Below are 24,884 nucleotides of genomic sequence, written 5' to 3'. Positions count from 1 at the left end.
AATCCAACCCACTATATGAGTTGTATTTGGCGGGACTGGTGGTGGTGGTGATGTGCTGGACAACCTGTTTTGGTGACAGCCTGTATTTGTATGAGCTTAAATGGTGAAACTGCAAGCATTGGAGCCTACCCTACAATGCTGCAGGCTCTTGCAGGGAAGTTCAGGTATTCACAGCCTCCAGGTCACAGCCCCTCAGGTCATCTCGCAGGCCCAAGCAACCTTCCCCAGGGCCCGCACAACCAGGAGGCCGAGCAGTGATGTCCTGAACCACCGCAGCTGCTTGTTTCCAGGCTGAGAAATGCCTGATAAACCTTATGTGCATGAGGAATCCACTTTGCCCAAACATCTCTGTGATATCTGTAGAAAAAAAAAAAGATATGTGCTTTCTGGCTGAGAAAAGTGAAATAATGTAAAGTTAAAGGATATGCCTTGGGTCATGAAGGATGTCACTGACAAAAGCAAGAAGAGATAGGAGAGTTTGCCCTGTGACTTCCCTCTACTGCCTTTGTACTATGTACTCTGTCTCAGAGATAATCAGGATCTATGCAGTTTATGACAGTCTCCATTGAATTGCTATTTATTCCAGGTGTAACTGAGATTATGTGCTGTAATATAGCCTGAACTACAGTTCTCGGTTTCTTGTGCTGTTTGTTACTTAAATCTAAGCATGATACGTAGGATCATAAACAATGTGAACACAGTCATTTCAGAATGCATGTTAAGCATGGAATAAGGCCAGAAACCTCATTTTCTTTCATTTTTTTACTTTCAAATGTATCTTCCTTTTTTCTTTAAGTTACTTTTCTCCTGCCTCCTAACCTTAAATACCTTCAGGCTACTGAGTAATACAATTCCTGTTCCTTTCCAGAGTATGCAAGAGAAGACCTAAAAAGGAATATAACTTTTCACAGCATCCTGTTTTTTGTCTAGTAATCTGACAGATCAGCATTGTAAAACTATTGCTTCACATGAGATTTCGGAAAAGTATCCTTAGAACATCCAAATCCTGTTCAAATACTGGCTGTGGAAATAGCTGGTACTTAGCTGCAGGACTTTCTCCATGAATATAAACCTTTCGTAAGTTGCTGCCAAAGACTATCTAGTTAGCAGTTAGAAGTTACTGCATTTGGTGATAAGAAGTGTGTGTGTGTGGAGGGTTTTTTCCTTGCAGGTCTCTGGCTAAATAACATAGTAAGAGTATTTTTTTTTCTGCAACCCTTTATGACTTTCAGTTTACTGGCACCTGTTCAATGCCAAGGCAGCTATGTTACTTCTTCCTCGTGTGTGTTGTTGCCCTCCTGTCCAGGACCAGTGGATTGGCATCTGGGAGCAACCCTCAGCCGTGGCAGAACAAAGGCCAGAAGCTCTTCGAAATACCTTAACTGGCAGCCTAAGGTACACGGTAAACGCTGGACGGCTTTGTGCCGAAGTGCCTCCAGAGCGTTCACATGTTCTGCTGACTTTGGTGGGAAAGGGCACCTCTGGCTGACGCATGGTAACAAGCGAGGGTGATGATGCCTGAAAACTCACAGGCATTTTGGCAACGAGCTTCTCATTACAATCTCCTTGTAATGTCAGGGAAATCCACATGCAACTCCACGTTGAGGAGGAAGTAGGCTCCTATTTGCAATGTAAGTAAGTGAAGTATTTATTACAATATATATTAAAAAGTACTTTGTTTTACTCAGTCATCCTGGATTCATTTTCTTTCTTCTCATCCACCCCCCCTTTTTTTCCTCTCAAGCCATTTACAAAAAGGTTCTTTGTTAATTTCCTTCTACAGATTCCACCTTAGGAAAATTGCTTATTTAGAAAACATAAATTGCAACATTTTGATTGAATGATTGTTGGGCCAACTTTGATGTGGTTACAAAGACTGAGACTTTGAAGGAGTATTGTTGGTTAGGTTCAGCCAGAAGCATGTCTCTAGACACAATTACCAAAGGCAAATGTGCATGACACATTATACTGAAATTAAAGAAACTGGTTTACTCTTTCTTTAACTCACAAGACTCTGAAGCACCTCAAAGATCAGTAATCCATTTGGTCCTCTTTTCAACTCTGTCTCAAATCACCACACTCAAACCCTAAAGCTGAATGTAAAAAGAAACCCTGAAATCCAATAATGGATATTAATTTCAAATATCAGAAAAGGAAAAAATATTCCCCATCTCAATTCACTGGGCATTTATTTAAAATTTCAAGACATGTCTTTAGGATTGTTCTGGGGGTGGGAAAGCTTCTGGGTTATACTGAATAAGCATTTTAAAATAACCCCCTTCTTACACTGTCATAAATTTTTAAAATACATTATTATGTGGACAACCATCATCCCTTCCTTTTAATAGCTTTTATTTTTATATCAGATGAGGAGTATGCTCACAAAACTTGCTTGCTGTTCTGTTGTATGAAAAGATTGCTTTACACTGAAATTATAAAGAACAGAATCCACAGTGTTTACTAGCTTGCAGCTGAGTACAAATTTTTTTCTGCTCCACTAGCAGCTGGAAACCAGTCCACATAGTCACCTTCCAAATCCCAGTTAATAATTACTGTTGGCTACACTAAACTCACTTTCGAGGAGTTTGGAAATTTAGAATTCATGTAACAATAGCCTGAGCTTCGTAAACTGAAGCTCAGATCTTTCTCTTTAATCAAGATGCTCTGCTAAAAGAGATCTTGGCCCAAATTGTGAGCACACAATTTAACCCACAATGACTGGAGTCTTTAATTCAAATTAAGAAAGAGTTTGTGAGGTTTAGCTGTCAGCTAAACTAGCGGTTATAAAGAACTTATTTAAAAATTGCTATTAATTGAAAGCATGATCTGACAGAAAATAGCCTGGTCATGTTTTAGTGGCATTTTGGGTTACTGAAAATGTGTAATATAATATCAGATTTTAAAATAGACACATTTCATTTTAAATATAATATTCTAAAATACACTGGTTTGGTTTTAAAAAGCATTTCCTAGAATATAGTATGAATTATAATACCACAGTGAGTTTCTGAGGTTAAGTGCAGATCTGCTGCACACTCTTCCGCTTATCTCTGTAGTTTCCAAAGCCAGGTCCAACCTGCAGAAGGGGCTCCAGCAAGCTTTTGTCATGACCATTTTGGTGCCAGAAAGATTTCACATTAGGCTAAAGAGGACAAGATTGCTTGTTCCATGATTCAGGGATTGTCATTTTGTTCTCTCTTTGTTCAGTCCTGAACCCAAAAGCCTTAATTCAGTATTTCCAGTAGATGATGGATGGTAACTATGCATGTAGGTTCACAAATGGTCCTACAGACAGCTCAGCCACAAGCAGCACCCGATTGCTTTTTAAACAAGAAGGAAAAAAAAAAAGTAATAGGATTCTGACTTTTCAGTGGTGATACTAAGTTTCAGACACTGTTATTCACTCGTGAACATTAACATCCAAGCAAGGAGCTGCAGGCAAGTTGTGAGGGTTGCCCTTCTGCGCGAGCCCCTCGGCGGTGCCTGCACGGCAGCAGACACACTGGCCCCCGTGGGCCCCGAGGCCTGCTGTGCTGCCAGCCCCTGGGGCCGTGGGGCCTGGGGTGCCCTGGCCCCCGGGCGCTGTGGGGCCAAGAGTGCCGTGGGGCCTGGCCGGCTCGCAGGCCCCCTCGCCGCCCTGCCCGGCAGAACGGCCGATGACTGCGCGACGGAGCCGGGACCGGGGCCCGGGCCGCGGCGGCGGTTTCGGCCTCGACCGCGGGCGGGGGTGGGGGGACGAAGAGCCGGCGGCGGCGGCGGCGGCACAAAGCGGCCGGAGCGCGGGGGAGGGCCGCGGCGGGCAGGCCCCTCCTCCGGCCCCTCCCGGCGGCCGGGCCCCGCGCGGAGGGAGCCGGCGCCGCGCCGCGCCGCCCGCGGGGGGCGATGTGACCCGGGAGGCCCGGCAGCGGGTGCGGGGGCCAGCGGCGCGGCGCGGCGCGGCCGGCCCGAGTGTCGGGCGGGCGGGCGGACGGCCGCGGGGCAGCGCCGGCGAGGGGGAAGATGTGGCTGAAGCCCGAGGAGGTGCTGCTGAAAAACGCCCTCAAGCTCTGGGTCACGCAGAAGAGCAGCGGCTACTTCATCCTGCAGCGGCGTCGGGGCCACGGCGACGCCGGCGGCCGCTTCACGGGTACCTCGGCGGCGGGGGAGCGGGCGGGAGGGCCGGGGGCAGCCGCCCGCGCCGCCGCCGCCTTCGCCCCGCGCACCCGCCGCGCCGCCAAGTAACTTGGCGGCCCCGGGGCGGCCGGTGGGAGCAGCCGCTTGGTCGGCTCCGGGCGAGGGGCGCCGCGGCGCGAGGGCGCCTCCGGGGCTCGGCGGCGCAGGGCAGAGCGGGCGCGGAGCGGCCTGGGCCTGCGCCCCTGCCTTGCCCCGCGGGGGGCGGCGCGGCGGTAAGCGGCCGCCGGCTGCGCCCCTTTGTGCGGGGCCGGGGCGGCCGTTACCTGCGCGCGGGCCGCGCGTCCCGCCTCGGCCAACGGACGCGCGCGCGCCGGGGGGTGGGGGTGGGGGGGCTGTTAGCCCGCCCCGGCGGAAAAACGGATGCTGGCTTTCTTCTTCTCCTCCTCCTCCTTCTCTCTCTCTTTTTCTTCTTTTCCCGGGGTTACTTACACGCAGCTCTGCTGTTTGCGGAGATCCCCGAGATCCGTGGGGCCGGGGGTACAGGCGGAGGGGAGAGGGTCGGCTCGAGCCCCCTCACAGCGGCGTAAAGCCGCGCTTGGCCCCGGCGGGAGCCGTGTGCCGCTGCGCTGGTGCCGTGGCTGGGTCCGGAATTTGGGCAGACCTCTGGCGCGGAGACCTTAGCAACCTGATGTGAACCAAAACAGAAAACAGTGCCTTGGAGAAATAACATGCTTCTGCCGGTTTAATTCTTGCTTAAAAGCAGATTAGAATGTTTTTCTGCGCCCTTAAAAAAAAAAAAAAAAACAGAATTTTTGCTAATGGTTTATGTATTTAAAAGAATGATCAGGGATTTTCAAAGACATTTTATTAAAATAAAGCTGCATTATCTGGTTTATTTTTTATTTTAGTAAAAACTTTTGCTATTGCTATTAACCCATGCCAGAAGGTAATATTGTTTTCTGTGCTTGCTTTCTCTCTTTTCTCCCTCTCGCTTTCTGTTTTTTAATTGCAGTTTGTACTGGTTGTGGAGTCATAAAGGAGCATGAAACTTAATTTGCGCTTGGTTGTCAGTGTATCACTGATGAAATCCCAGCCCTGAGAAAGTCAGTGGAAGCCTTGCTGTCTAGCCTCCTGTTTTCCCCTGCGCCTTGTGTGAACCCGACGGGCCACTCTTCAGTGGTTGTTGGGAGGACGTGGATTAATTGTCAGATTTAAAATAGTCTGCTTTTACAGCTGTTTGATTTAGGTCCAGGTCATGAGGATGAGACGAGTTAACAAACGTTAACTCTTCATGCCTAAGGTTTCTGTGGCAGATGTTTGCAAGCTTGAAACAAAATCAACCGCTTTTCTGTCTGGTTAAGTTTCAGGTGAATCATTTTGCTGAATCTACAGTGCACAAGCTTACATAAATCTCTTTTGGTTAACTGAAAAGAACCACTCCTGTCTCCCTTCTTCCTATTCTTTTTCTACCATCAGAAGAAGTTTTCTGAGAGAACCTTAAATTCTGATACTCTTAAATCATTTTAAATGCGGATATTTAAAAGGACTTAGAAATTAGCATCCTCTAGCAGAATAAGTGTGGGGGAGCATTAAGCGTAGCTGGAGTTAGACAGGTAACCTTTTTTGTTTTTGTTATTTATGCTTGGAACAATCACAGTGGAGACTGGAGCTGCAAACCAATTTGACTTTACTGGTAAATCTGTTCCCTTTCAGTGCAAAAGTTACCTCATGATTTTTACCATACAAGGGTATAGAGACACTTATCTTTTTGAAATTTCCAGATGAAAAGGTTAATAAAATATTACTGTATTTCACAATATGGTCTAGCAAGCTGTAGAGCCCTAGGTTAGGACATTTTGTTTGCTTTACTGGGAAAACAAAGCTTAAGTGAGAATATTATCTGTATCTGTTTTCCTTTCCCTTCCCCTCTAGTAACTTGAGCTCTGGCCAGTTTCAGTTAAATTTGACAAAGTTTTGGAGATTTGAAGATCCTGTACATTTCATGAAAACAGATGACTCAGTAAGGAGTTAGCTTCACCATTAAGGAGTAGGTTGAAGTATATACTCAGGCTTTGTTAGTCTGAGATTCCATGTGGGAACAAAGTAGGGGAAAAAAAGCCTACTACTACCAAGAAAACTAGATTTCATAGATTGCGTGTGCAGACGATGCAGTTGTCCACCCATGACCTCCTTATCTTTTAAACAAAGTGGAAGAGTAGTGGCAGAATCAGGTGACAGTTGAGCTGTCCTTGTGCATATTATTACATAATATTTTCACTGAGCCTATGTGGGGACATCTGTTTTATGGCCCTATTCTTGTATTTGCATGTTTTTTCTTCCAGGACTATACTCTCCTCTTTCTCCTTACCAGGGCATTTTGTCCATTATATAAAAGTGAATTAGCACAGCTGGAGGGTACATTTTGTGCAGATTCATTTCTGGAAGGATGGACTAGTGAAGGTGCGTCACATGAAAGCATTTTTCTCCCATGTCTGTGTTTCTTTGGATAGTGTGTTCGAATCAATCAAACAATCTTACAAGCAGGTGCTTGTAAGAGAGAGACTGTATATACTACTGTTATTTAATTTGTGTTCTAGGGCATTTACTGAATGTACACTGGGCTTGCAAACAGTAGGTACAATAATAATGGAGGTTGTATTTATCTATTCATTATCTGACCAGTATAATTCTGTTTTCTGTCTTCCCCAGGGTTAGACTTTTCAAGTAAATGTTTAACACTATCAGCTAATCTGTGTCTCTACTTGAGAGCTTTGTTGGATCAGAGACTTAGGAAGGAAATTGGTAATGTTTTAGAACACTTCATCTGTAGAAATGGAATTATAATTTTTAATTAATTGCTAATTTTGAACTAATTTTAAATTATAGAATTCTTAGAATGATTTAACTCAGCAATTTTTGTTAGTTCTGGGTTTTTATTCCTGTAATGGAAGACCTCCTTAGATATCTCCCAACAAAAGAAAGACTTATGATATAACCATGCCATAGGTCTAAGTTAGTTGGATCTGTATAGTTGATGACAGTCACTTCTGAATTTATGTATTAATGATGAATTTGAGATGTCATCAGTAGCCAAAAATACTGTCAAATCCTTTATGGTAGAATAATGCAAGATAGTTTAGCTTGTAAGTGAATCAGTGTTGCTACTTTCATTTTTATTAGGGGATGTTGAAAGCTCCTTTTAGCTTCCTGTTTGATTAGATTAGCTTTTTGAGTTTTGACAGCAAGACTGCTTGTTCTGTGACCTATTGGGAATGTTTTTGTCATGGGCACTGGATTAAGAGCAACTTTTCACTCTTCCCAAGTAGTTTCTGTTTACATAGTATTTCAAATTACACACTCTTGGTGTATATATAACAAAACCACTTAAGATTCTCTTAAATACTTGTGAATTTTCCCTCTTAGAAATAAGGTTTAAGACCTCTGAAGTCTGTAGACTTTGTTTCAAGCAGATTTTGTCTTTACCTTTTGAGGTGCAGTAATTTTATTTCAACCAAGAAGTTAAAGATTGATAAAAGGTTATGAATTGCTCCTGTTTTACCTGTGTTTTTAATTTAATTATGATACTTTCTCCTAGTATTTTCCCAGCCTCCAAAAGCTTTCAGCTGAGGGCACATTCCAAGATGGATGCGGTCTTTTTAATTCTTGGTGGATGAACATAATGAAGAGAGAGCCATTTCTCCTTGGGCTCATATAAGCCTTTACTATTCATAACTTTAAATATCAAATAACACATGGGCAAAAAGAGGCATCTGTAGTATATGAATTTGATCTTTATTATTCCTTCAATAAAAACAGATGTGATAAATACACGTACTTGAGCCATATACCATTAGCTGAAGTAAACTCCTCATCTTAGGGTTTTATTTTCTCTTAAAAAAATTCTTTTAAGGTGATAGTTTTCATACTGATCTTTAGAGCACCTCCTTCTGGTTGTGGAGAGCTGATTAGTAACAGAACTTATTTCCCCTTGTCTGGATTTTATTTTTCTGATGTATACAGAAAAATACTTATTAATAAGCTCTATGTCCTTTTCTAGAAATTAAACACAAAGTAAAAGATCTTTTGCTGCTCTTTTGTTCTCTCCAGTCCAAACAGCATAATGATCATGTTACATACAGCAGCTTTTGTTAGTCCTGCCACTCTCCCAAAGATAAATAGTTTCATAATACAATGTGTTTTGGAGAAAAGCAGCAATTGACCTGTTACATGGTTACATCCTATATCTTTGTTTTGTTGGAGATATACCTAAGGAGGTCTTCCGTTATGGCAGTAAAAACCCAGCAGACTGCATAAATTGAGAGTTCTCCATGAATAAGCTGAGTTTCCATATCGATTGCTCCCATTTATTACACTGTAGCGTAAGAAGACAAATAGTTTGTAAGTTAGACTTATGGTCAAGTCTTGTTTTTTTAGTAGAGAATGCAAATGAATATTCCCATAAAGTTTTTTTATCTTCTGGAAGGGTCTTTATAACTTTGGTGAAGGGCAGGATGGGCAGCTTATTAAAAGAGCTGTCCTGATAAGGACCTCAGTAAAGCCTGCCTATCAGCATCAGGGGAAGTTACCTTTTGGTATTAAAATGTCCGAGATACCAAAACAAGTTGCTGACTGGTAAAGGTTACATTTGATCTATAATTAAAGAAACATTTATTAAAAATAAATGTAGTAGTTTCAGGGGAGGAAAATGTCACAATAGTAATGTTAATAAAAGATACTTGTTAGTGCTCAGCATCTGAATTTATGTCTTTGTTTTCTTAAGGAAGAACTCTCCCTGAAACCTTTCACAAGGAGGGGGAAAATCCAAATAGTTTAGTGAAAACTTGGACTCTTGTCAAAATGTTATCTAGCCTTGCCTGCGAGTGGAATTCAGATCAGCAGGTTTTTCACTTCAACCTTTTTTTTTTTTTTTCTTATTTTAATGTAGCTTTCTTTAAAAAAAAAAAAAAAGAAAAAAAGAAAAGAAAAAAAAAAAAAAAAGAAAAGAAAAGAAACATGCTTAGAAACCATCTGTTAAATAGATGACTTCTCCATGAAGGAGTTTGGCCTGGAGGCCTGAGTTGGAAGTAGAGATTGAAGGAGGAAGGCCCTGACTCTGACTGTGAACTAGGAAACCAAACACCAGGTCCTGACACCTGAACCCTGTGCTTTCTTTGTGTGCCACTTTGGCTCTCTTAACTTGACTTCTGTATTTTATGCTTATAAGCCACAGCAGTGCTGAGATGGGCAAGCTGAAAAGAAAAGCAGTGCAGAGGCATGCACCAAGAAGAGACCATTGTGTTAAGCATTGATATTTAAGGCAATGATATACCTGTGTACTGAGAGAGGTGTCTGAACTATCTGCTTACAGAGCGGTCAGTAGCCTGTTCAGCGTTGTAAACCAGTAAACAGTTAAAATAACCTTTTTAAAAATATTTTGGAGGCTAAACTAAGCATAAAAAGACAGGAAAATAACTGAGCATATCTGTGGTGACAGAATTTAAGTAATGCTAGGTTGTTCTCTCTCTGTTATTTACAGCACCTACCAAAGAGGAGAGAGATGGTTTTTGTGATAGTACCCAGAATAATGTATTATATCCTAGTAATTTAGGGGACTACAAGCAGCAGCTTGTGTATCCCACCTTCTTGTTAATTTTCAGGTAGAAAACAATTCTGTATTTATGGATTTGTAACATGAGAATCAAAGCATTTGGCTCTGTGGCCTTCAGGGCTATAAAAATAGGCTTGGCCTAATCTAAACGTGACTTTTAATGACGTGACAGTAGACTGAGATAAACAGCTGCAAGAATTCTGTGGCAATAGCATTCTTAAAAAAATGGTTTCAAAAGAACAGAGAATGAGAAGAAATACTATTTTATAACAGTATGAACTAGTATTTTAGGGGTACAGTGTGGTTTCCATGACCTGAAGATGGTAGGTGCATGATTCTTCTGATTTTTTTTTTTACATTGTTGACTTTCCCTCCCCATACTGTCATTCGATACGAGAGGCATATCAACAAATTAATTCCCAAGAATATGAAAATCACAGAACAAATAGGTCACCAAACTCCAAAGTAAAATATCAAAACACCCTTAATTTTCTGGGATATTTTTGAGTCCTGCATCCTGTGGAGCACTGAGACTAAGGAATAACATTTAAACAGTTTGTTTCAATTCATTTTTACGTGTCAGATTTTAAAAAAACAAAACAAAACAAAAAAGTTTACCTGGTGCCAACGTTTGATCTGGCAAAGCATATGTTAGAAGTATTTTAAGGGCTTGAATGTTTATATTTCCACAGTATAATAAATGTTTGAAGCATTAGGCCTTCTTGCTGAAATCTAACATTGTCTGTGCTTATCTTCAAATGTGGTGTGCCCTTATCATTACAAAAGAAACACAGTCTGTCTACGGCAGAAATTGAGTAGCATTCCTGCATGCTTTTCCTTACATACTTATCCAAATAAGTTCTGTAACTTTTTTGTGTGTGTGTATTTTGGGGGGGGGGGGGGGAAACTTGATAAAAATACACCTTCATGTGTGCTGTGTTGCATTAAAACCTTTTTATATAATTCTGCAGGATTCAACACAGACGGTATCCAGTGTAAAGCCAAGAAGTCAAACTGCTAAACTAAAAAGAAGTTAATGGCCTGCATAACTGACAGTGCTCTTACCTAGCAAAAGTGTGGATTTTAGTGAGGCCTGAGTGAAAGTAAGAATCTGTTAAACACCTGTGTTTTGAACTTTTAGAAGAAATAAGACACTATGAAAGAACAGAAGAGGCCCCAAAATTTTTATACTGGGAGCCACCGCTGGCAAACAGTAGCTTTAACTCTTTGGCTTGGTCCCAGTCCTGCCTTGATGTGACTTGACGACCTCTGCCAAAGCTTATGGTGCCAAGTGTCTGAGATCAGTCGTGCTCTTCGGAGTTAAGGTGTAAGCCCCTAGGACATAGGCAAGGCTCAAGACAACGGCAGGGTGGTCGTTGGTGTAACTCGGCTCCCGACCTTGCCTTGGTGGCTTTAACCAGTCATGCCTCCTGAGTTGCAGGGCTGGTGAGGCTGGTGAGGAGCTGGCTGTGCAGTGCCCGTGTCCCTCTCTCAGTAGGCATAGCACTTGTACGGAGAGCTGCAGAAAGGTTTTGCAGAGCCAGGTGGGTAGCGCTGCGCTAGGCTGTGCTGCCCTGTGATTGCCCTTCTGCAAGGTGAGGCTGGAGGTTGTCCCTGTTAGTCAGAAAACTGCCTTTCTGCTATAGCTGGAGCATATGGAAAAAAACGGGAGCTGAGGAGGGATCATGACTTTGGTGTTTCTTTCCTGGTTATTCTGAATTCTTGTCCGATAGTGGGCTGGTTGTGTAGTCTGCTTACTCACCTGCGTAATACAGCAAATTGCTAGCCTCCATGGCTGCTGTTGTGGGAAGTTCAGAGGGGGGAACTTACACAGAGAAGTGTAATTAGGATTCAGGATACTTAGCATTTCTTTGCCTCAAAGTGGTATTAATTAAAGATTAATTCTGATTTATTGAAGCCATTAGTTCAGTTTTACTGTCTTCAAAACAGGGGAGAAAAACCCCTTCATTTTTATGACCATGTGAATTGTTCAATTTGCTCTTTTTGCAAAATTCTCATATGGGAACAGCTCAGAGTGCCTCTTGTAGCTACTCTCATTGCGAAACTGCATCTTCTGGGAGGCAACCTGTATTGCTAGCTCCTTTCCTGTTCCGTTAAGATCCTTGTACTTTGGTGTAAAGTATTCAAGCATTCATTTTTTTTTGACTGTCGCTTTTGCTTCCCTTTTTTTTTTTTTTTGTTTTTGCTTACAGATTTTTGTTAGCAGAAAAGAAGTAGGAAGCAATGAAATGAGGATGAATGGAGCAAGAACCTGACAATATGTTAGTCACTGTAATTATAAATCCTTCATTCTAGATTCAGTTATCTGGTCTTACAAAATCAACCTAGTCTGATTCAAAAGAAAAAAAAAGGAGGGGACAAATACCTAACCAAATTTTGCTTACAGATTTTTGTTAGCAGAAAAGAAGTAGGAAGCAATGAAATGAGGATGAATGGAGCAAGAACCTGACAATATGTTAGTCACTGTAATTATAAATCCTTCATTCTAGATTCAGTTATCTGGTCTTACAAAATCAACCTAGTCTGATTCAAAAGAAAAAAAAAGGAGGGGACAAATATCTAATGCAGAGCCTTATTGGGATGTAGGTAAGCTCCTGAGCCACAAAATGCTCTTGTGAATGGTCCTGCAGAATAAACCACCAGTGTTTGCAGTTCTAGAGTCCTTGTGACATTGTTTCTTTTTGATCTATGAAGTCTTTGGTGTGCACTGTTAATTTCTGGGCCAGTTAGGAGGACCTTCAACTTTGGAAGAGTTGAGCAGCTTTGCAAATTGGTATGGGTCTAGATGCTGTGGAGCTCCTCTGCCGGGTTTCTCTGCAGGGCTCTGTTTGGTGGATACTTCGGCACACCTATCCAGCTGTGTGGGTTTCAAAAGCAATACGAGCCTCGTGTTTATTTTCAGGTAGATCAGGGAGAGGTGGTGGGGAAATTTCTCTGCTTTGAATTTCTGCAATAGACTGTTTGTTTGTACAGTGGCTAAAGCTGTTAGCCAGGATGCTGGAGAGACAGATTGAATCCTGTCATGGGTGTGACTGCTCTAGTTTTGAGAGAGAGGGTAAAAGTGCCTCTTCTGGGAAGTCTGGTGCTGTGAAACTGGGGTGGAAAGAGGTGCTCCCTGGTAGTGTGCTGGTGTCTACAGCTTCCTAGGCTTTAAAATGGCATCAGAATTCCTTATCAATTCATTGTAGATATTGCATGTTACTGTATCTTTGAATTATGCTGTCCTTCAGTCATCGCTCTGTACTGAATTCCAGAGGCTGTGTTAAGTGACAGATTCTTGTTTTGGAGACTAGATACCTTTTTAAAAAAATCAAACTGTAAGAGTAGTAGTGCTCAGTATTGTGGTACTGCAGTCTTCCTCGTGAGAGTTAACTCTGTTCTTTTGGAAATGAGTAATAGCAGCTTAGATTTTTTTTTATTTTTATTTATTTGTTTTTTTTTATTATCAGTTCAAGTCCCTCTGTCCTGCAGAATGGCTTACCTGCCAAGGTGACCACCCTATTTATAGAAAAACATTTGGATAGTTCTGAAAAATTTTCGTTTATAGCCTGTTAAAGATGATGAGGGTAAGCAGAAATGGCCTTTTTGTTTTATGAAGAGGTTGCCTTAATTCATGTTCAGCTAGGCACGATGGTTAGTTTCTTGGACTGTTTCTCTAGGTATTGAATTGAAAGATGGAAATAATAGATTTTTTTATAAACCAATTCCATTTTTTTAGTGTGAATTCAGCTTTAATCATCCACTGTTCAGTGTCTCTGAAATTTAGAAGAATTTTTAAAATACTGCATGGATAGTTGACACTGATTCAGGCAAGGAACCTGCATTTTTGGGTTTGAAAGACATGCTATGTTTAGTAGAAATTGCTGTTAGATTAACTCACTGTAAGTGTGCCTTTTTCTAGATTAGCTATGAATATGATGCTTACAGGATAACTTGTAATGGGATCCTCTATCTTTTTGCGGGCGCATGAGGTGTAAAGAACCACATCTTTAAAGATGAAAAGAAAGGTACTACCTTTAATAGCATGTATGAGAACCAGATCCATATAAAATGTCATTGGCTTTTTTCTTATTTGAAGACATGCTGAGCAAGTTGTACTTTCAGTTGGATAATAAAATCTAGTAGTGCAGTATGTAATGTGCAGTTTCATACCGTTTATATTAAATATTCTGTCAAAGAGAGACTACCTATTTGTTGCAGGATTTGAAGGTAAATCCCTTTGGCCCTTGAAAATTTTTATGCTTCAGGTTTTCGATGGTGTTGTATGCATAATACCTGTGTGATTTTGATAAAGTTGATTTGAGATATTCTACTTTTCAATACTGAAGTGATGAAATATGCAAAAAAAGTAGCTCTTTTAGCAATGAAGTAAAAGGTCTGGGTAAGATGTGGGATTTGTAGTGAGTTTTCCAGTTTTGTTTTACAAGACTTACTTCTAAAAGAATATAAGTAGATGTTCTCTCCATCTGAAATTCAGCTTATATGTGAAGAAGCAAGTACCTTTTGAAGAACCTGAGATATTCTGTTAGTGGATGTTAACAGAAGTCTTATAAAACCCATGCGATTTTTCTTAGTGAAGTTAGTGTATTGCTAACTACTTTCCTAAAATTTTGGGGGCCCAAAAAGCTGATGAGAATTTGGTAGAATAGCTGATTAAAGGGAACGAGGTACTTTCAATTATAAGTTCCTTCCAAAAATCTTGTCCCACATAGAGTAAGAAAAAATATCTGTGAGAATTTTGACAAAGAAACCACTGTAGCAGTTCCTCTCTTTTCCCCACTCTACTTCTGTCTCCTTTTAATTTTTGACTGTGCTATAGACATAAATGGTTTCACTGTTGCCTGTGATAGAAAAAGAAGTCTGCTTCACCCTAGCTGAAGACATCCTAACGCATCAATGTGTGAGCCAGAGACCCTTTGGAAATACACTTTCATGGAACAAGCTATTGGGACATAACATAATTTTTCGAAGTATGTTTCAAAGTCTGTGTACTTTGTAAATTTTCTTCCTTATTTAGGGCATTTTTAGGTTTTTTATTTTCTTCTGCTTTGGTGAGAAGCACAAAATGCAAGCATTCTGCTTCAAATGTTAATCAAAATGATTGTGATCTAAGTAACATTTGGAAAATTTTGCCTCTAGTTTTAATAATTTTCATTCTACTTTGGTTTCAACTGAATTACCATATAAGGCTTTTATTTATTTGTTAGTTTTGTGTTCTTTCATACTCTTGCAAATGCAGATTAGTTATTACAAGTTCCTTTTTTCATCTTTTTTTTCTTTTTTTTCCAGCAGGGGGGAGGGGAACAACAGTCATTTATTTAAATATCAACTTCATGGGTGGCTGTACCACTGCAAAAGTACAGGTGCTAAAGCACAGTGATAAAGTTGTACTGAACAAGGCAACTGCTGTGTATGGTAGAAGAAAATGAAAATGTCAAACTGAGACTGTTGCATAGCCTACAGCTATACTGAGTGTTTTGGCTTGAGGGAGTTGAATGAAAGCCAAATACAGGTATGAGACTGATGTGTGTTGCTTGCTCTGCTTCTGGCGTACTCATTCATTTATTTTTTTTTAACTGTCCTAATGTTGTTGCTGTACACTCCCCGCCTACCATCTGACCCCACCACAAGCCCTGCTAGCAGAGGGAAGAGAGGCAGGTGGACTGGACTCTCCTTTCTGCCCTTGCAGAAACTCCCTGGAGCCCAGCCAGCCACCTTAGGCTTTATGCTGTATGTAAGAGCAGTAAAGCCAAGTGAAAGTGCACTTGGATTTTGGTTGAAACTGCTGTCGTGATGTCCACGCTCTTCCCCTCCATCCCCTTCTGTTTGATTGCTAGTTAATATTTTAGCTGTGGATAATTTAGACTAGGGAATTTTTTTTTCTATTTGCACAGCTTTCGTGTTGAAGGAAGAAACTTTGTTTTTAATAATTAGTAAGTGACATGGAAATTGTAAGCAGAAGTAGAAAGTGAGAAGAGGAATTGGTTGCTCGGGTCAGTTACTCAGGAACAGAAAAAGGAATTAATTTTGAACAGACAAATAAAAACAAAATTTTGCAGTCCTATATTTATGCATATTTTGTCCTTTTTCTGTAATTTCTCTATTTCACAGATCAGATGTTTAGGTGTTCTTTTGGAATTTTAGAAGTACTTGCTTTTAATTGGCTTTTCTCTGTGACTTCAGTGAATTAAAAAGGGATCTTTCTCCTAGAGCTATCATCAGAGGAAAACATATGCAGTACTTCATAAGTTTCTTCTCTTTCTTTGTTGTAATGTCTCATGTCATCTGAAATTTGAAAGTTAGACCATGTTTTTGTTCTCTACATCTTTTGATGCTATCTTACTGGCTCTAATCAAACTATTCTGAAGACTATACCATGAATTTGCTCTGTTTTCTGCAAGTATGGATAATTTGCTGGTTTTTGTACTTGTAGGAATTTTGGTGTCTTTTTCATGCAATTACAGGAGAGCATTTGGCATTTTCTGACATTATACATAGCATGTTCTCCAAATTCATGTCTCCATTTTAAACAGATGGATATGATGTGTTGAGATCCATTTAATTCACAAGTGAACTGTTACTGAATATCTCACAATATAGTTTTAAAACATATTTATTTGGCTTTGAAAGCCCTATCAAAAGTGTGTTCCAAAGAGGAAGTGGTTGATAAAATTATCTTCATTCTGGAAAGGCTTCTGACCCTGTTCCTTGTGAGATTCTTGTACCTCCTAAACTAGAAAACGGTACACCACTGCCACTCTACTCAAATTAACTTACTTTGCTCTGCTCAAATTATCTGCCTGTGGCTTGTTGTCCAAGTGAGAAGACCTTTCAGATGAGGTCTTGTAGATCTCATTTTATTTGTTTTGTTACTCATTTAGGTGATGAATTAGAAAATGCAATTATAAAATCTATACATGACACCAACAACTAGCAAAACCTTTGCAGGCTAGGAGTAGTTCTTTTTATGTTAGATAAATGCAGAATTTAGGTTGGAAAAGTCAAATATGCAAATGCAAAATGTAGTATTGCAGAAAACTTTCTAGATATTTTAGTAGCCTAAACTAATGTGGCTAAAGTAACTCCTAGGTGCGCTCTCTCTCTCTCTCTCTCTCTGTAAGAGGTCACTGGTTTGCAACAAGTACAGATGAATTGGATATAAAGCTTCTGAATTGCTATTTGTAGGTGGTGTAAACCAATTTGGAGGTACGTTCAGATGCCAGCTTGCAAATCATGCTGTTGGAAAAACTTTTCTTTGCACAATTTGTTTCTTCCTGCTATGGGGGATGTAAAGGCAAAGGCCAGCAATTTCTAGCAGTCAGACTGGAAGATCTTTGGGGGAGGCAGCAAATGTTCCTGCTCTCTGAAATTAGTTTGCCTGTATTTAAGCCAAGTGCTGAGTTGGAGCAAGATACTACTGCAAATATTCCTGGATCGTGTAACAGAGATGAATATGCAAGATACAGAAGGTGATTTTCCACTCCTACTGCAGCTGAGTCCCTATCAGGAGTGAATATTGTGTCTAGTTTTGAGCATCACTCATAAACAGGAGAGATTCCAGAGAAGAAGGATGAGCCATTTGAAAAATATGTCCCATAAGGGAAAAGATGAGGTGATCAGGGTTTATTTAGAAAAGAAGAAATCATTAAAGGTTGGGGAACCATGATGATACTTTTTCAGGATGTTAAGTATTAACATAAAAAGTGTTTGTGGCCAGTTACTCTCCATGTTCATGGGAGCGGGACAAATTTTCAGCAGGAAGGTTTGAGTGACTTGTTTGTTTGTCTTTACTGTAAGAATGAAAATAATGGAACGGGCTTGTAAGGGAAGTTGTTGAATCGTGATTGTGGGAGGTTTTGAAGAACAGGTTAGACAAATACCATTTATGGTATGGATATATTTATCCAGCTTCAGAGTAAGAGCTTGAATAGTTCCCTCAGGTCTTCTATTTCAGTTCTGTGTGAATGTGTGTATATGGCAAAACTGGAAACACAAAAAGCTTGATATGCTTCTAATCTGGTTTGTCTTTTGTTTTGAACATCTGTAAATTGGAACGTAAAAGAAGGAAAGTATTGGTATCATTCTATTCTGTATTTTAATTTTAGGGTTTTAAATGTGAAAAGCTGTAGAACTAGCTACAGTGAAAGCTGATGCTAACTTCCTTTCTTTCCTTGTTTGCTGTGTATGGCTGCAGGTCGCTTGGTTGGTGCCCTGGACGCTGTGTTAGATTCTAATGCACGTGTTGCTCCATTTCGAATTTTACTTCAAGTTCCCGGATCACAAGTTTACTCTGCCATAGCATGTGGTGAGTTATTGAATGGATCCGAAGTTTACTGGGCCATAGCTATTGGTGAGTCACATACGAAAAAACCAATTCTGAGCATGATTCTGAGCATGCTCAGTATCTGCATGTCCAAGAAGCTCAAGGTAACACAAACTAGTAGCGTGAGTGTGTAAAGCTATTGGCTATAGCTTGGTTTAACAATCAAATTAACCTTTGGTTAAAATTCCAGATGTTAATCATGAGAATGTGTTAACTAGGAAAATTAAGCTTCTATAAAAAGGTTGTTTAGCTGATGCTATTTTGCTTTAATTTTCTGTCTCTTGCAAATGTGATTCTGTTCATATGCGTATCTTTTCAGGTGGGAATAATAGTTTCTTACAGCAAGAAGCTATTAAGTCTAGTCTTTCATCAGTATCTGTAGTTCTTTTCACTTGCTTACTAGAAAATGCCTCACAGCTCTTGATTATAACAAAATATAACTGGAACATTTAAAAGATGCTACAATATTTAAATGATAATAAATTTGTCATGGGGAAGTGGATATTTGCCTGGCCCACTGCACACTAATCTCTTTTACAATGTTTTTGCAACTTTCAAAGATTGAACCGTTACTCAGGAAAGTGATGCTGACGTGAGTTTCAGCCACATTACCATGGCATGCTGAAGGTCATCTGAATGTACTTGGTTTTACATTCATCTTATTCTTGTTTGGCTAGTCTTCAGTGTTCTCTTTTTTTTCCAGTCTGTAAAAAATGTTACTATTGAAATTTATGGTAGATTTTCCTTTCGTTTCTTATATGGACCAGGCAGTGAGATAGTTATCTAATACAAGTGTTGATGTATTGGTGACAGTGTCTGACATAGTAGTCCTTTAAATGAAAGCATTCCCTTCCTTTAGGTTCTTACAAACTCATTCAACATCTCTGCAGTGGTCCCAGCTGAGATCTGCTTGCATTTACCCCATTAATACTGTAATTCTTCACTGTGTCCCTTAAGGAAATGTTCTACACTGAGAAAGGGCTGCCTAGAGGAAGTTCCTGTATATCTGAAAAATAGCTGTGTTTTGAAGGGAGCATACTGAAGTGAAGGAATGCAAATCAAAACTGTTATACATCGACAGATACATGTGAAGATGATGTGTGTCGAGTACACTTGTTATTTTTTTGTTGTGGGTGGATTTTCTTGTTTTCGCAATTGCCCTGTGCTTTATGTCCCCTTCCCATTCTCCTTCCCTCCTGCATTTTTTTTAAATGCCACCTCATTGAGAAATTTAAGAGTTCAAGAGCTTCATGCTATTACACTCCTTTGAAGACAGTTAGCTTTCACTGGAAATGTGAGTTTCGTGTTGCTGTCATGATTTTTTTGGTATTTAAGTGCATGTAATATTCCTTTCTGGGACTGCTCCATGCCCTATCCATGCTCTTTTTGCACAATGACAGCAGAGTTCTTATTAAAGGAAATACAAATCAAAAACTTGCCTGTTGCAGTGGTTCAGAATTTTGCTGAGATAAAATTGTGTTTGTTTTCTGAAATACTCTCTTTCCCCTTCTAAATGAATACAGAACCCTAAGAAAACGAGATTTATGGTAACAGAACGGGAAGTAGAGGGTTCTGTTTTATATACTGTACAGGTAAAACATATTTGTGGTTGCAGGAACTTTGGAGAAATTAAGAGCCGCAGTAGCAGAAGTTTTGTTTGTTTGTTTGTTTGGATAGTACTTTTGTTGTGAAACCACAACTTGAGCATCCAGGGAAGAAATGGCTTTGGAAGAAGAAATGGAATAAAATGCTTTGGCAGATAGAACAACGTGACTTGACCTTTTTCTTAGGAAGCTGAAGGCTTGCAAATTACTTTTTTCCCCACCATGCTACAGCTGTCCCTACATCCTCTTTCCCACATGTTGCTGGTTGCATGTGTTTGGGATGGGCTGGTGAAGGCTGATCTATGCTGAGGTGCTCCCCGCACAGGGCAAGGATGTGCTGTTGCCGTGCAGGAGTGCCTGCTGTGCGGGAGCCCCGTTCTGCACTTCTCAAACTTGCCGCCTCTTAGTGAGGTGCTGAAGAAGCTCATGCGAATATGATGATAGAGTTTTGTTACTGGATTTTTAAGTAGCAGTCTTGTCGAATAAATTAAGGACGATTCCTGCTACATAGTAAAGAGAAGAGCAGTTCCAGGAGCTCCTAGCAGTCTCCTGATGTAACTTCATTAGGGATGGCCATCGTGTTGTTAGACAGTTAATTAAAATGACATTTTTTCAATTGCATATTGACAGTTCTGTGTTCTAGGAGCTGTAGGCTTAAATGATAATTTATGCGTAAAGGTCAATATATGTGTTACAGTCTTTTGCAAATCTCTGAGGGCTGCTAGGAAATCTGATCCATACCCAGCACAGCTGTCCTGGCAGAGCTGTTTTCATCCAGATGGTTTACCGTGTTACACCAGTAAGGGGAAGAAAATCCCTAACCTGAGCCATAGGATAGATTCACTTATGATTTTCCTTTTAGAAGGATTGTAGCCAAAATAGAAACATAAGTAACAGTCAAGTGAAGTGATGACCATTTGAGAGAGGGAGAGCAATGGTGATTATTGAATAAGTAGGTTTAAAGAAGAGAATAAGATGAGTGAGATAATGGTCAGACTGAATATAAATTTGGCACAGACACAGAAAATAGACAACAGGTAAAACAAAACAAAATGCTGTGAAGAGTATGGGCACAGGAAGAGAAGTAAGAAAGAGACTGACAAGGCATGTGTGGTATGAAACGTGAATTAGAAATAAAGAAGGGATCAAAAAATTGTTGGGTTGACCTGTCAAATAAAAAAAGAGAGAGATTTTTCAGTATTTAAGCAGAATCTGTGGGGATACCTAAGGCAGACAGGAAAGACTGCAGTAGTCTCTGTAAAAGATAACTACTGCTTGAGTCAAGGCTTAGAGCAGTAAGAACAATGTGGATGCTGCTGTGAAAGACTGCTTGCACATGCCTTATTTCACAAGAGACAGCCCACCAGCTCTCCCACACAGCTGATATCTTTTAGGCTGCTCAAATGTAAAAATTCAACTCAACATTTGCTTTGCACAGCCATTTCAACATAAAATGACAGTGTTTCTGGTGTTCTTAACAATTAACATACTTTGTCTTCTTTTTGTAAAGGCTGTTGTTAAGTGTCTCTTCTTTCTTGATTTTTTTTTCAATTTAATTGATGATACTTACGAAGTTCTATCATGAGACCTTCCTCTCAAGGAAGTTAAAGCTGGGGAAGTTTCCCTGCCAGTTGGCATTCTTCATGGGAAACAGAGCAGAGGAAAGTGGAAAGTCCTAAGCTAAATTTATCATCTTTCATTGTGAGGCAACATGATATCTCTCTAAGGTACACACAAATCAAAATTTGAGATAATGGGTCTTCTGTTTGAGATTTGTCTTATTATTATACTACTTTATGCTTTTTATGTTTCATGCCACACTGCTACTCTCCTCTTTTCCACTAGCTGCATTAGAAAAAGCACCTTTTGCTGCCTTTATGTTTTTACTTTTAATGTTTAATCACTGACTAGTAAGCTAGAGCAGCCAGATTTTCTCCTAACATTCCTGCATTTTGCCTCTTTTACACTGATTTTTCTGTCCTTGTGTCATAATGAGACACAGCTATAGGTCAGTTTTAAGCAGAAACAGCCAACACAAGCAAGTGACTGAAATGTTATTTCTGGAGTTAGTGTGAACATGTTACCTTAAAAAAAGGGGAGGGGGGAGGGGAGAAAAAACCCTTAAATCCCACTATTTTTCTAAGATTTTTCTATTCACTGTATTTGTCCCTCAAAACTGTACAGACACGCTCTTGTGGATCTTTTAAATGTTGTTGAACTGAGCTCCTTTATTTTTAGAAGTAAATTACTACAGAAAACTTTTCAAATAAGATACAGACTATGAATACCTAACTTCCTCTCAAAGCTTGTGCATGGCATGTGTGTATACATACGCATGTACATACAAAGGCAGGGAGAAAGAAACATCAGGGAGTTTCGGGAATAATACCAAGGTTTATGCTGGCTGCTTAAGGAATGTCATGTCAAAATGAGCTGTATTTTAACAGATCAGTAAGAAGTTTTGCTGTTTTTTTCTGCTTTGACTTCTAATGTAGCATTTGCTGGGTGAGAACTTTTGTGAAGATACTAAAAATGAAAAGCACTAAAGCTAATTCTCTCCAACAATAAGGTTTTTGTTTTTTCCTCTAACTATACTGTTACATATTAGACTTTTTTGACCATTTTACTACTGAGAATTTTGAGGTTGAAAGTTTTGGTTTCTCATAATGAATTTATAAAATGTATTTTATTGCTTTTTCTTCTTCCTTTCAATTTTATTTTATACCATGTATTTCAATATATTAATCTTGCTTTTCTAGGTGCCACTGTAGAGGAGATAAATCAGCATTGGGAATGGCTGGAACAAAACTTACTCCATACTTTGTCCGTTTTTGACAATAAAGAAGATATTGTTAGTTTTGTCAAAGGGAAAGTAAAGGTAAGGAAACTTTTGTCTTGCTTTCACCCTTCCTGGCCCACTCGCATGGAATTAGTTAGAAATAATTTCATGAAGTTATTCAGATTTGTTTTTGCCCATGTAAACTTTTTTTTTTTTTTTTTTTTTGGGGGGGGGTTAAAATGCACTGACCTAGCTACTGTGTTCATCCTGAATGCAATTATATTTATCACAAAATGTGCCTACTTTTCTTGTTCATTTCTTGATTTCCACACTTCTGCATATCCATGCTCGCTAATTTTTTGTCATCCATTCTTGTAAGAAGCTGAGAGATATTTGTGCTCCTTTGTTTTCATACAAGACTACACAGCTGGCTTGTATAGCAAGGTTCTTGTAGAGCAAGGATTCCTAAATCTTCTTTTGGCCAAATAGTGCCATTGACATGACAGTGCTGGCTGCCTGCTCCATGCTGAGCAGCAGTACCTTCTGTAGGATAAAAAAAAAAAAAAACCCAAACTGTTCTATCATGCATATTCACTCGAAAGAATACCAGCTCTATGCCCACTTCTGTACTATGGTTAGAATGGGTTATAGTTGATAGGTTTTCTCTGTGCTGTTGAATCTGCTGTGGCCTGCATTCTTGTATCTCCACTTCTGTCTCTATGGAAGCTACCTGATCTCAAATCTAATTTCATCTTCATCACTTCCTGTTCTTCTTTTTCCTGTAAGAGGTTGTGGTGTGTAGCTGAGTTTCCTTAAACACCTACTTTTAATTCCTTCTACTCTCCAAAACATTGTTATATATCTTCTCTTCGTTTATCTCAGCTTTTCCTCCTTACTACGTTTCTCCTCTCCTCTCCCACGTTTTTTCATAGCTTTATCCCATCAAGTTTCTCCTGACCAGCATCCATTTCAATACTGTTATCCCACTTGATCAGGCTTGGAGATTTCAGTAGGTAATAGCCTGAATCTATTAGCAAAACATCCCTGTTGATGATGATGATGTAATTGCCACTGCGGAGGGAGAGCAGGCCCTTTGCATGAAGTCAGCCTTGGCCTGGCAGGCTCGGTGGTACCCAGGGTGCTTGGACCGTGCAGCAAGGGTGCTGCTGGTCTTCTCAGGCTCCACTTGTGAGGATTCAGCATGAGAATTGCTGTTGGCTTTGGAGGGCATATGAATCTTGGTCACTGGACTACAGTGAAGCTGCCCGGTATCTGCAATGCTGTACAGATAAGCACATCTTTAACAGGCTGAAGGTGGAATTCTAAAGTTAGTGCTGACTGAAGACCAGATTTAAAGGAATAATGTCACGTCCTGTTGAACTTGGCACAGAATCACAGAATGGGTAAGGTTGGAAGGGACCTCTGGAGATCATCTAGTCCAACTTCCCTGCTCCAGCAGGGTCACCAAGAGCATGTTAAGAAAGGATTGCACCCAGATGGGTTTTGAATATCTCCAGAGAAGAAGACTCCACAACCTCTCTGGGCAACCTGTGCCAGTGCTCCGTCACTCTCACAGGAAAGAAATTCCTTCTCAGGCTCAGGCAGAACTTCCTGTGCTTCAATTTCTGCCCATTGCTTCTTGTCCTGTCACACGGGACAACTGAAAAGAGTTTGTCCCCATTCCCTTGACACCCTCCCTTCAGGTACTTGTACACATTGATAAGATCCCCCCTCAGTCTTCTCTTCCCCAGGCTGAAGAGGCCCAGCTCTCGCAGCCGTTCCTCACAGGGCAGGTGCTCCAGTCCTCTGATCATCTTCATAGCCCTACGCTGGACTCTCTCCAGTAGCTCCATGTCTCTCTTGTCCTGCGGAGCCCAGAACTGGACACAGTACTCCAGATGAGGCCTCACCAGGGCTGAGGAGAGCAGCAGGATCACCTCCCTCCACCTGCTGGCAACAGTCTTCCTAATGCACCCCAGCAGACCATTGGCTTTCTTGGCCACAAGTGCACATTGCTGGCTGATGGTCAACTTGTCATCCACCAGCACTCCCAGGTCCTTCTCTGCAGAGCTGCTCTCCAGAAGGTCAGCCCCCAGCCTGTACTGGTGCCTAGGGTTATTTTTCCCTAGGTGCAGGACTCTGCACTTGCTCTTGTTGAACCTCACGAGGTTCCTCTCCAATCAGCTCTCCAGCCTGTCCAGGTCTCTCTGAATGGCAGCACAGCCCTCAGGTGTGTCAGCCACTCCTCCCAGCTTGGTAGCATCAGCAAACTTGCTGAGGAGACACTCTGTGCCTTCATCTAGGTCACTAGTGAATAGGTTGAACAGGATGGGACCCAGGACTGAGCCCTGGGGGACGCCACTAGCCACAGGCCTCCAACTAGACTCCACACCTCTGATGATGACCCTCTGAGCTCTGCCTTTCAGCCAGTTCTCA

The 24,884-nt window shown here is 40.7% G+C and overlaps 1 protein-coding gene across 3 annotated transcripts in view; it reads left to right on the top strand.

The window, feature by feature from the left end:
• Nucleotides 1-3,949: 3,949 nt before the first annotated feature.
• The window catches only part of TBC1D8 (TBC1 domain family member 8), a 50,550-nt gene continuing 29,615 nt past the window's right edge, over nucleotides 3,950-24,884 (top strand). For 2 of the 3 annotated variants that reach the window (XM_062601606.1, XM_062601604.1), the window contains exons 1-3: nucleotides 3,950-4,126; nucleotides 17,937-18,092; nucleotides 22,429-22,547. In XM_062601606.1, coding sequence (XP_062457590.1) covers nucleotides 4,000-4,126; nucleotides 17,937-18,092; nucleotides 22,429-22,547 — 402 coding nt within the window. In that variant the 5' untranslated portion in view covers nucleotides 3,950-3,999. The remainder of the gene's footprint in view (nucleotides 4,127-17,936; nucleotides 18,093-22,428; nucleotides 22,548-24,884) is intronic. The other variant, XM_062601605.1, reaches the window with a different exon arrangement.

The sequence above is a fragment of the Rhea pennata genome, chromosome 1, assembly GCF_028389875.1.
Source record: "Rhea pennata isolate bPtePen1 chromosome 1, bPtePen1.pri, whole genome shotgun sequence".
NCBI classification, from domain to species: Eukaryota; Metazoa; Chordata; class Aves; order Rheiformes; family Rheidae; genus Rhea; species Rhea pennata.
The sequence above is the reverse complement of the archived record's forward strand: the minus strand, read 5'-3'. Positions and strand labels throughout refer to the sequence as shown.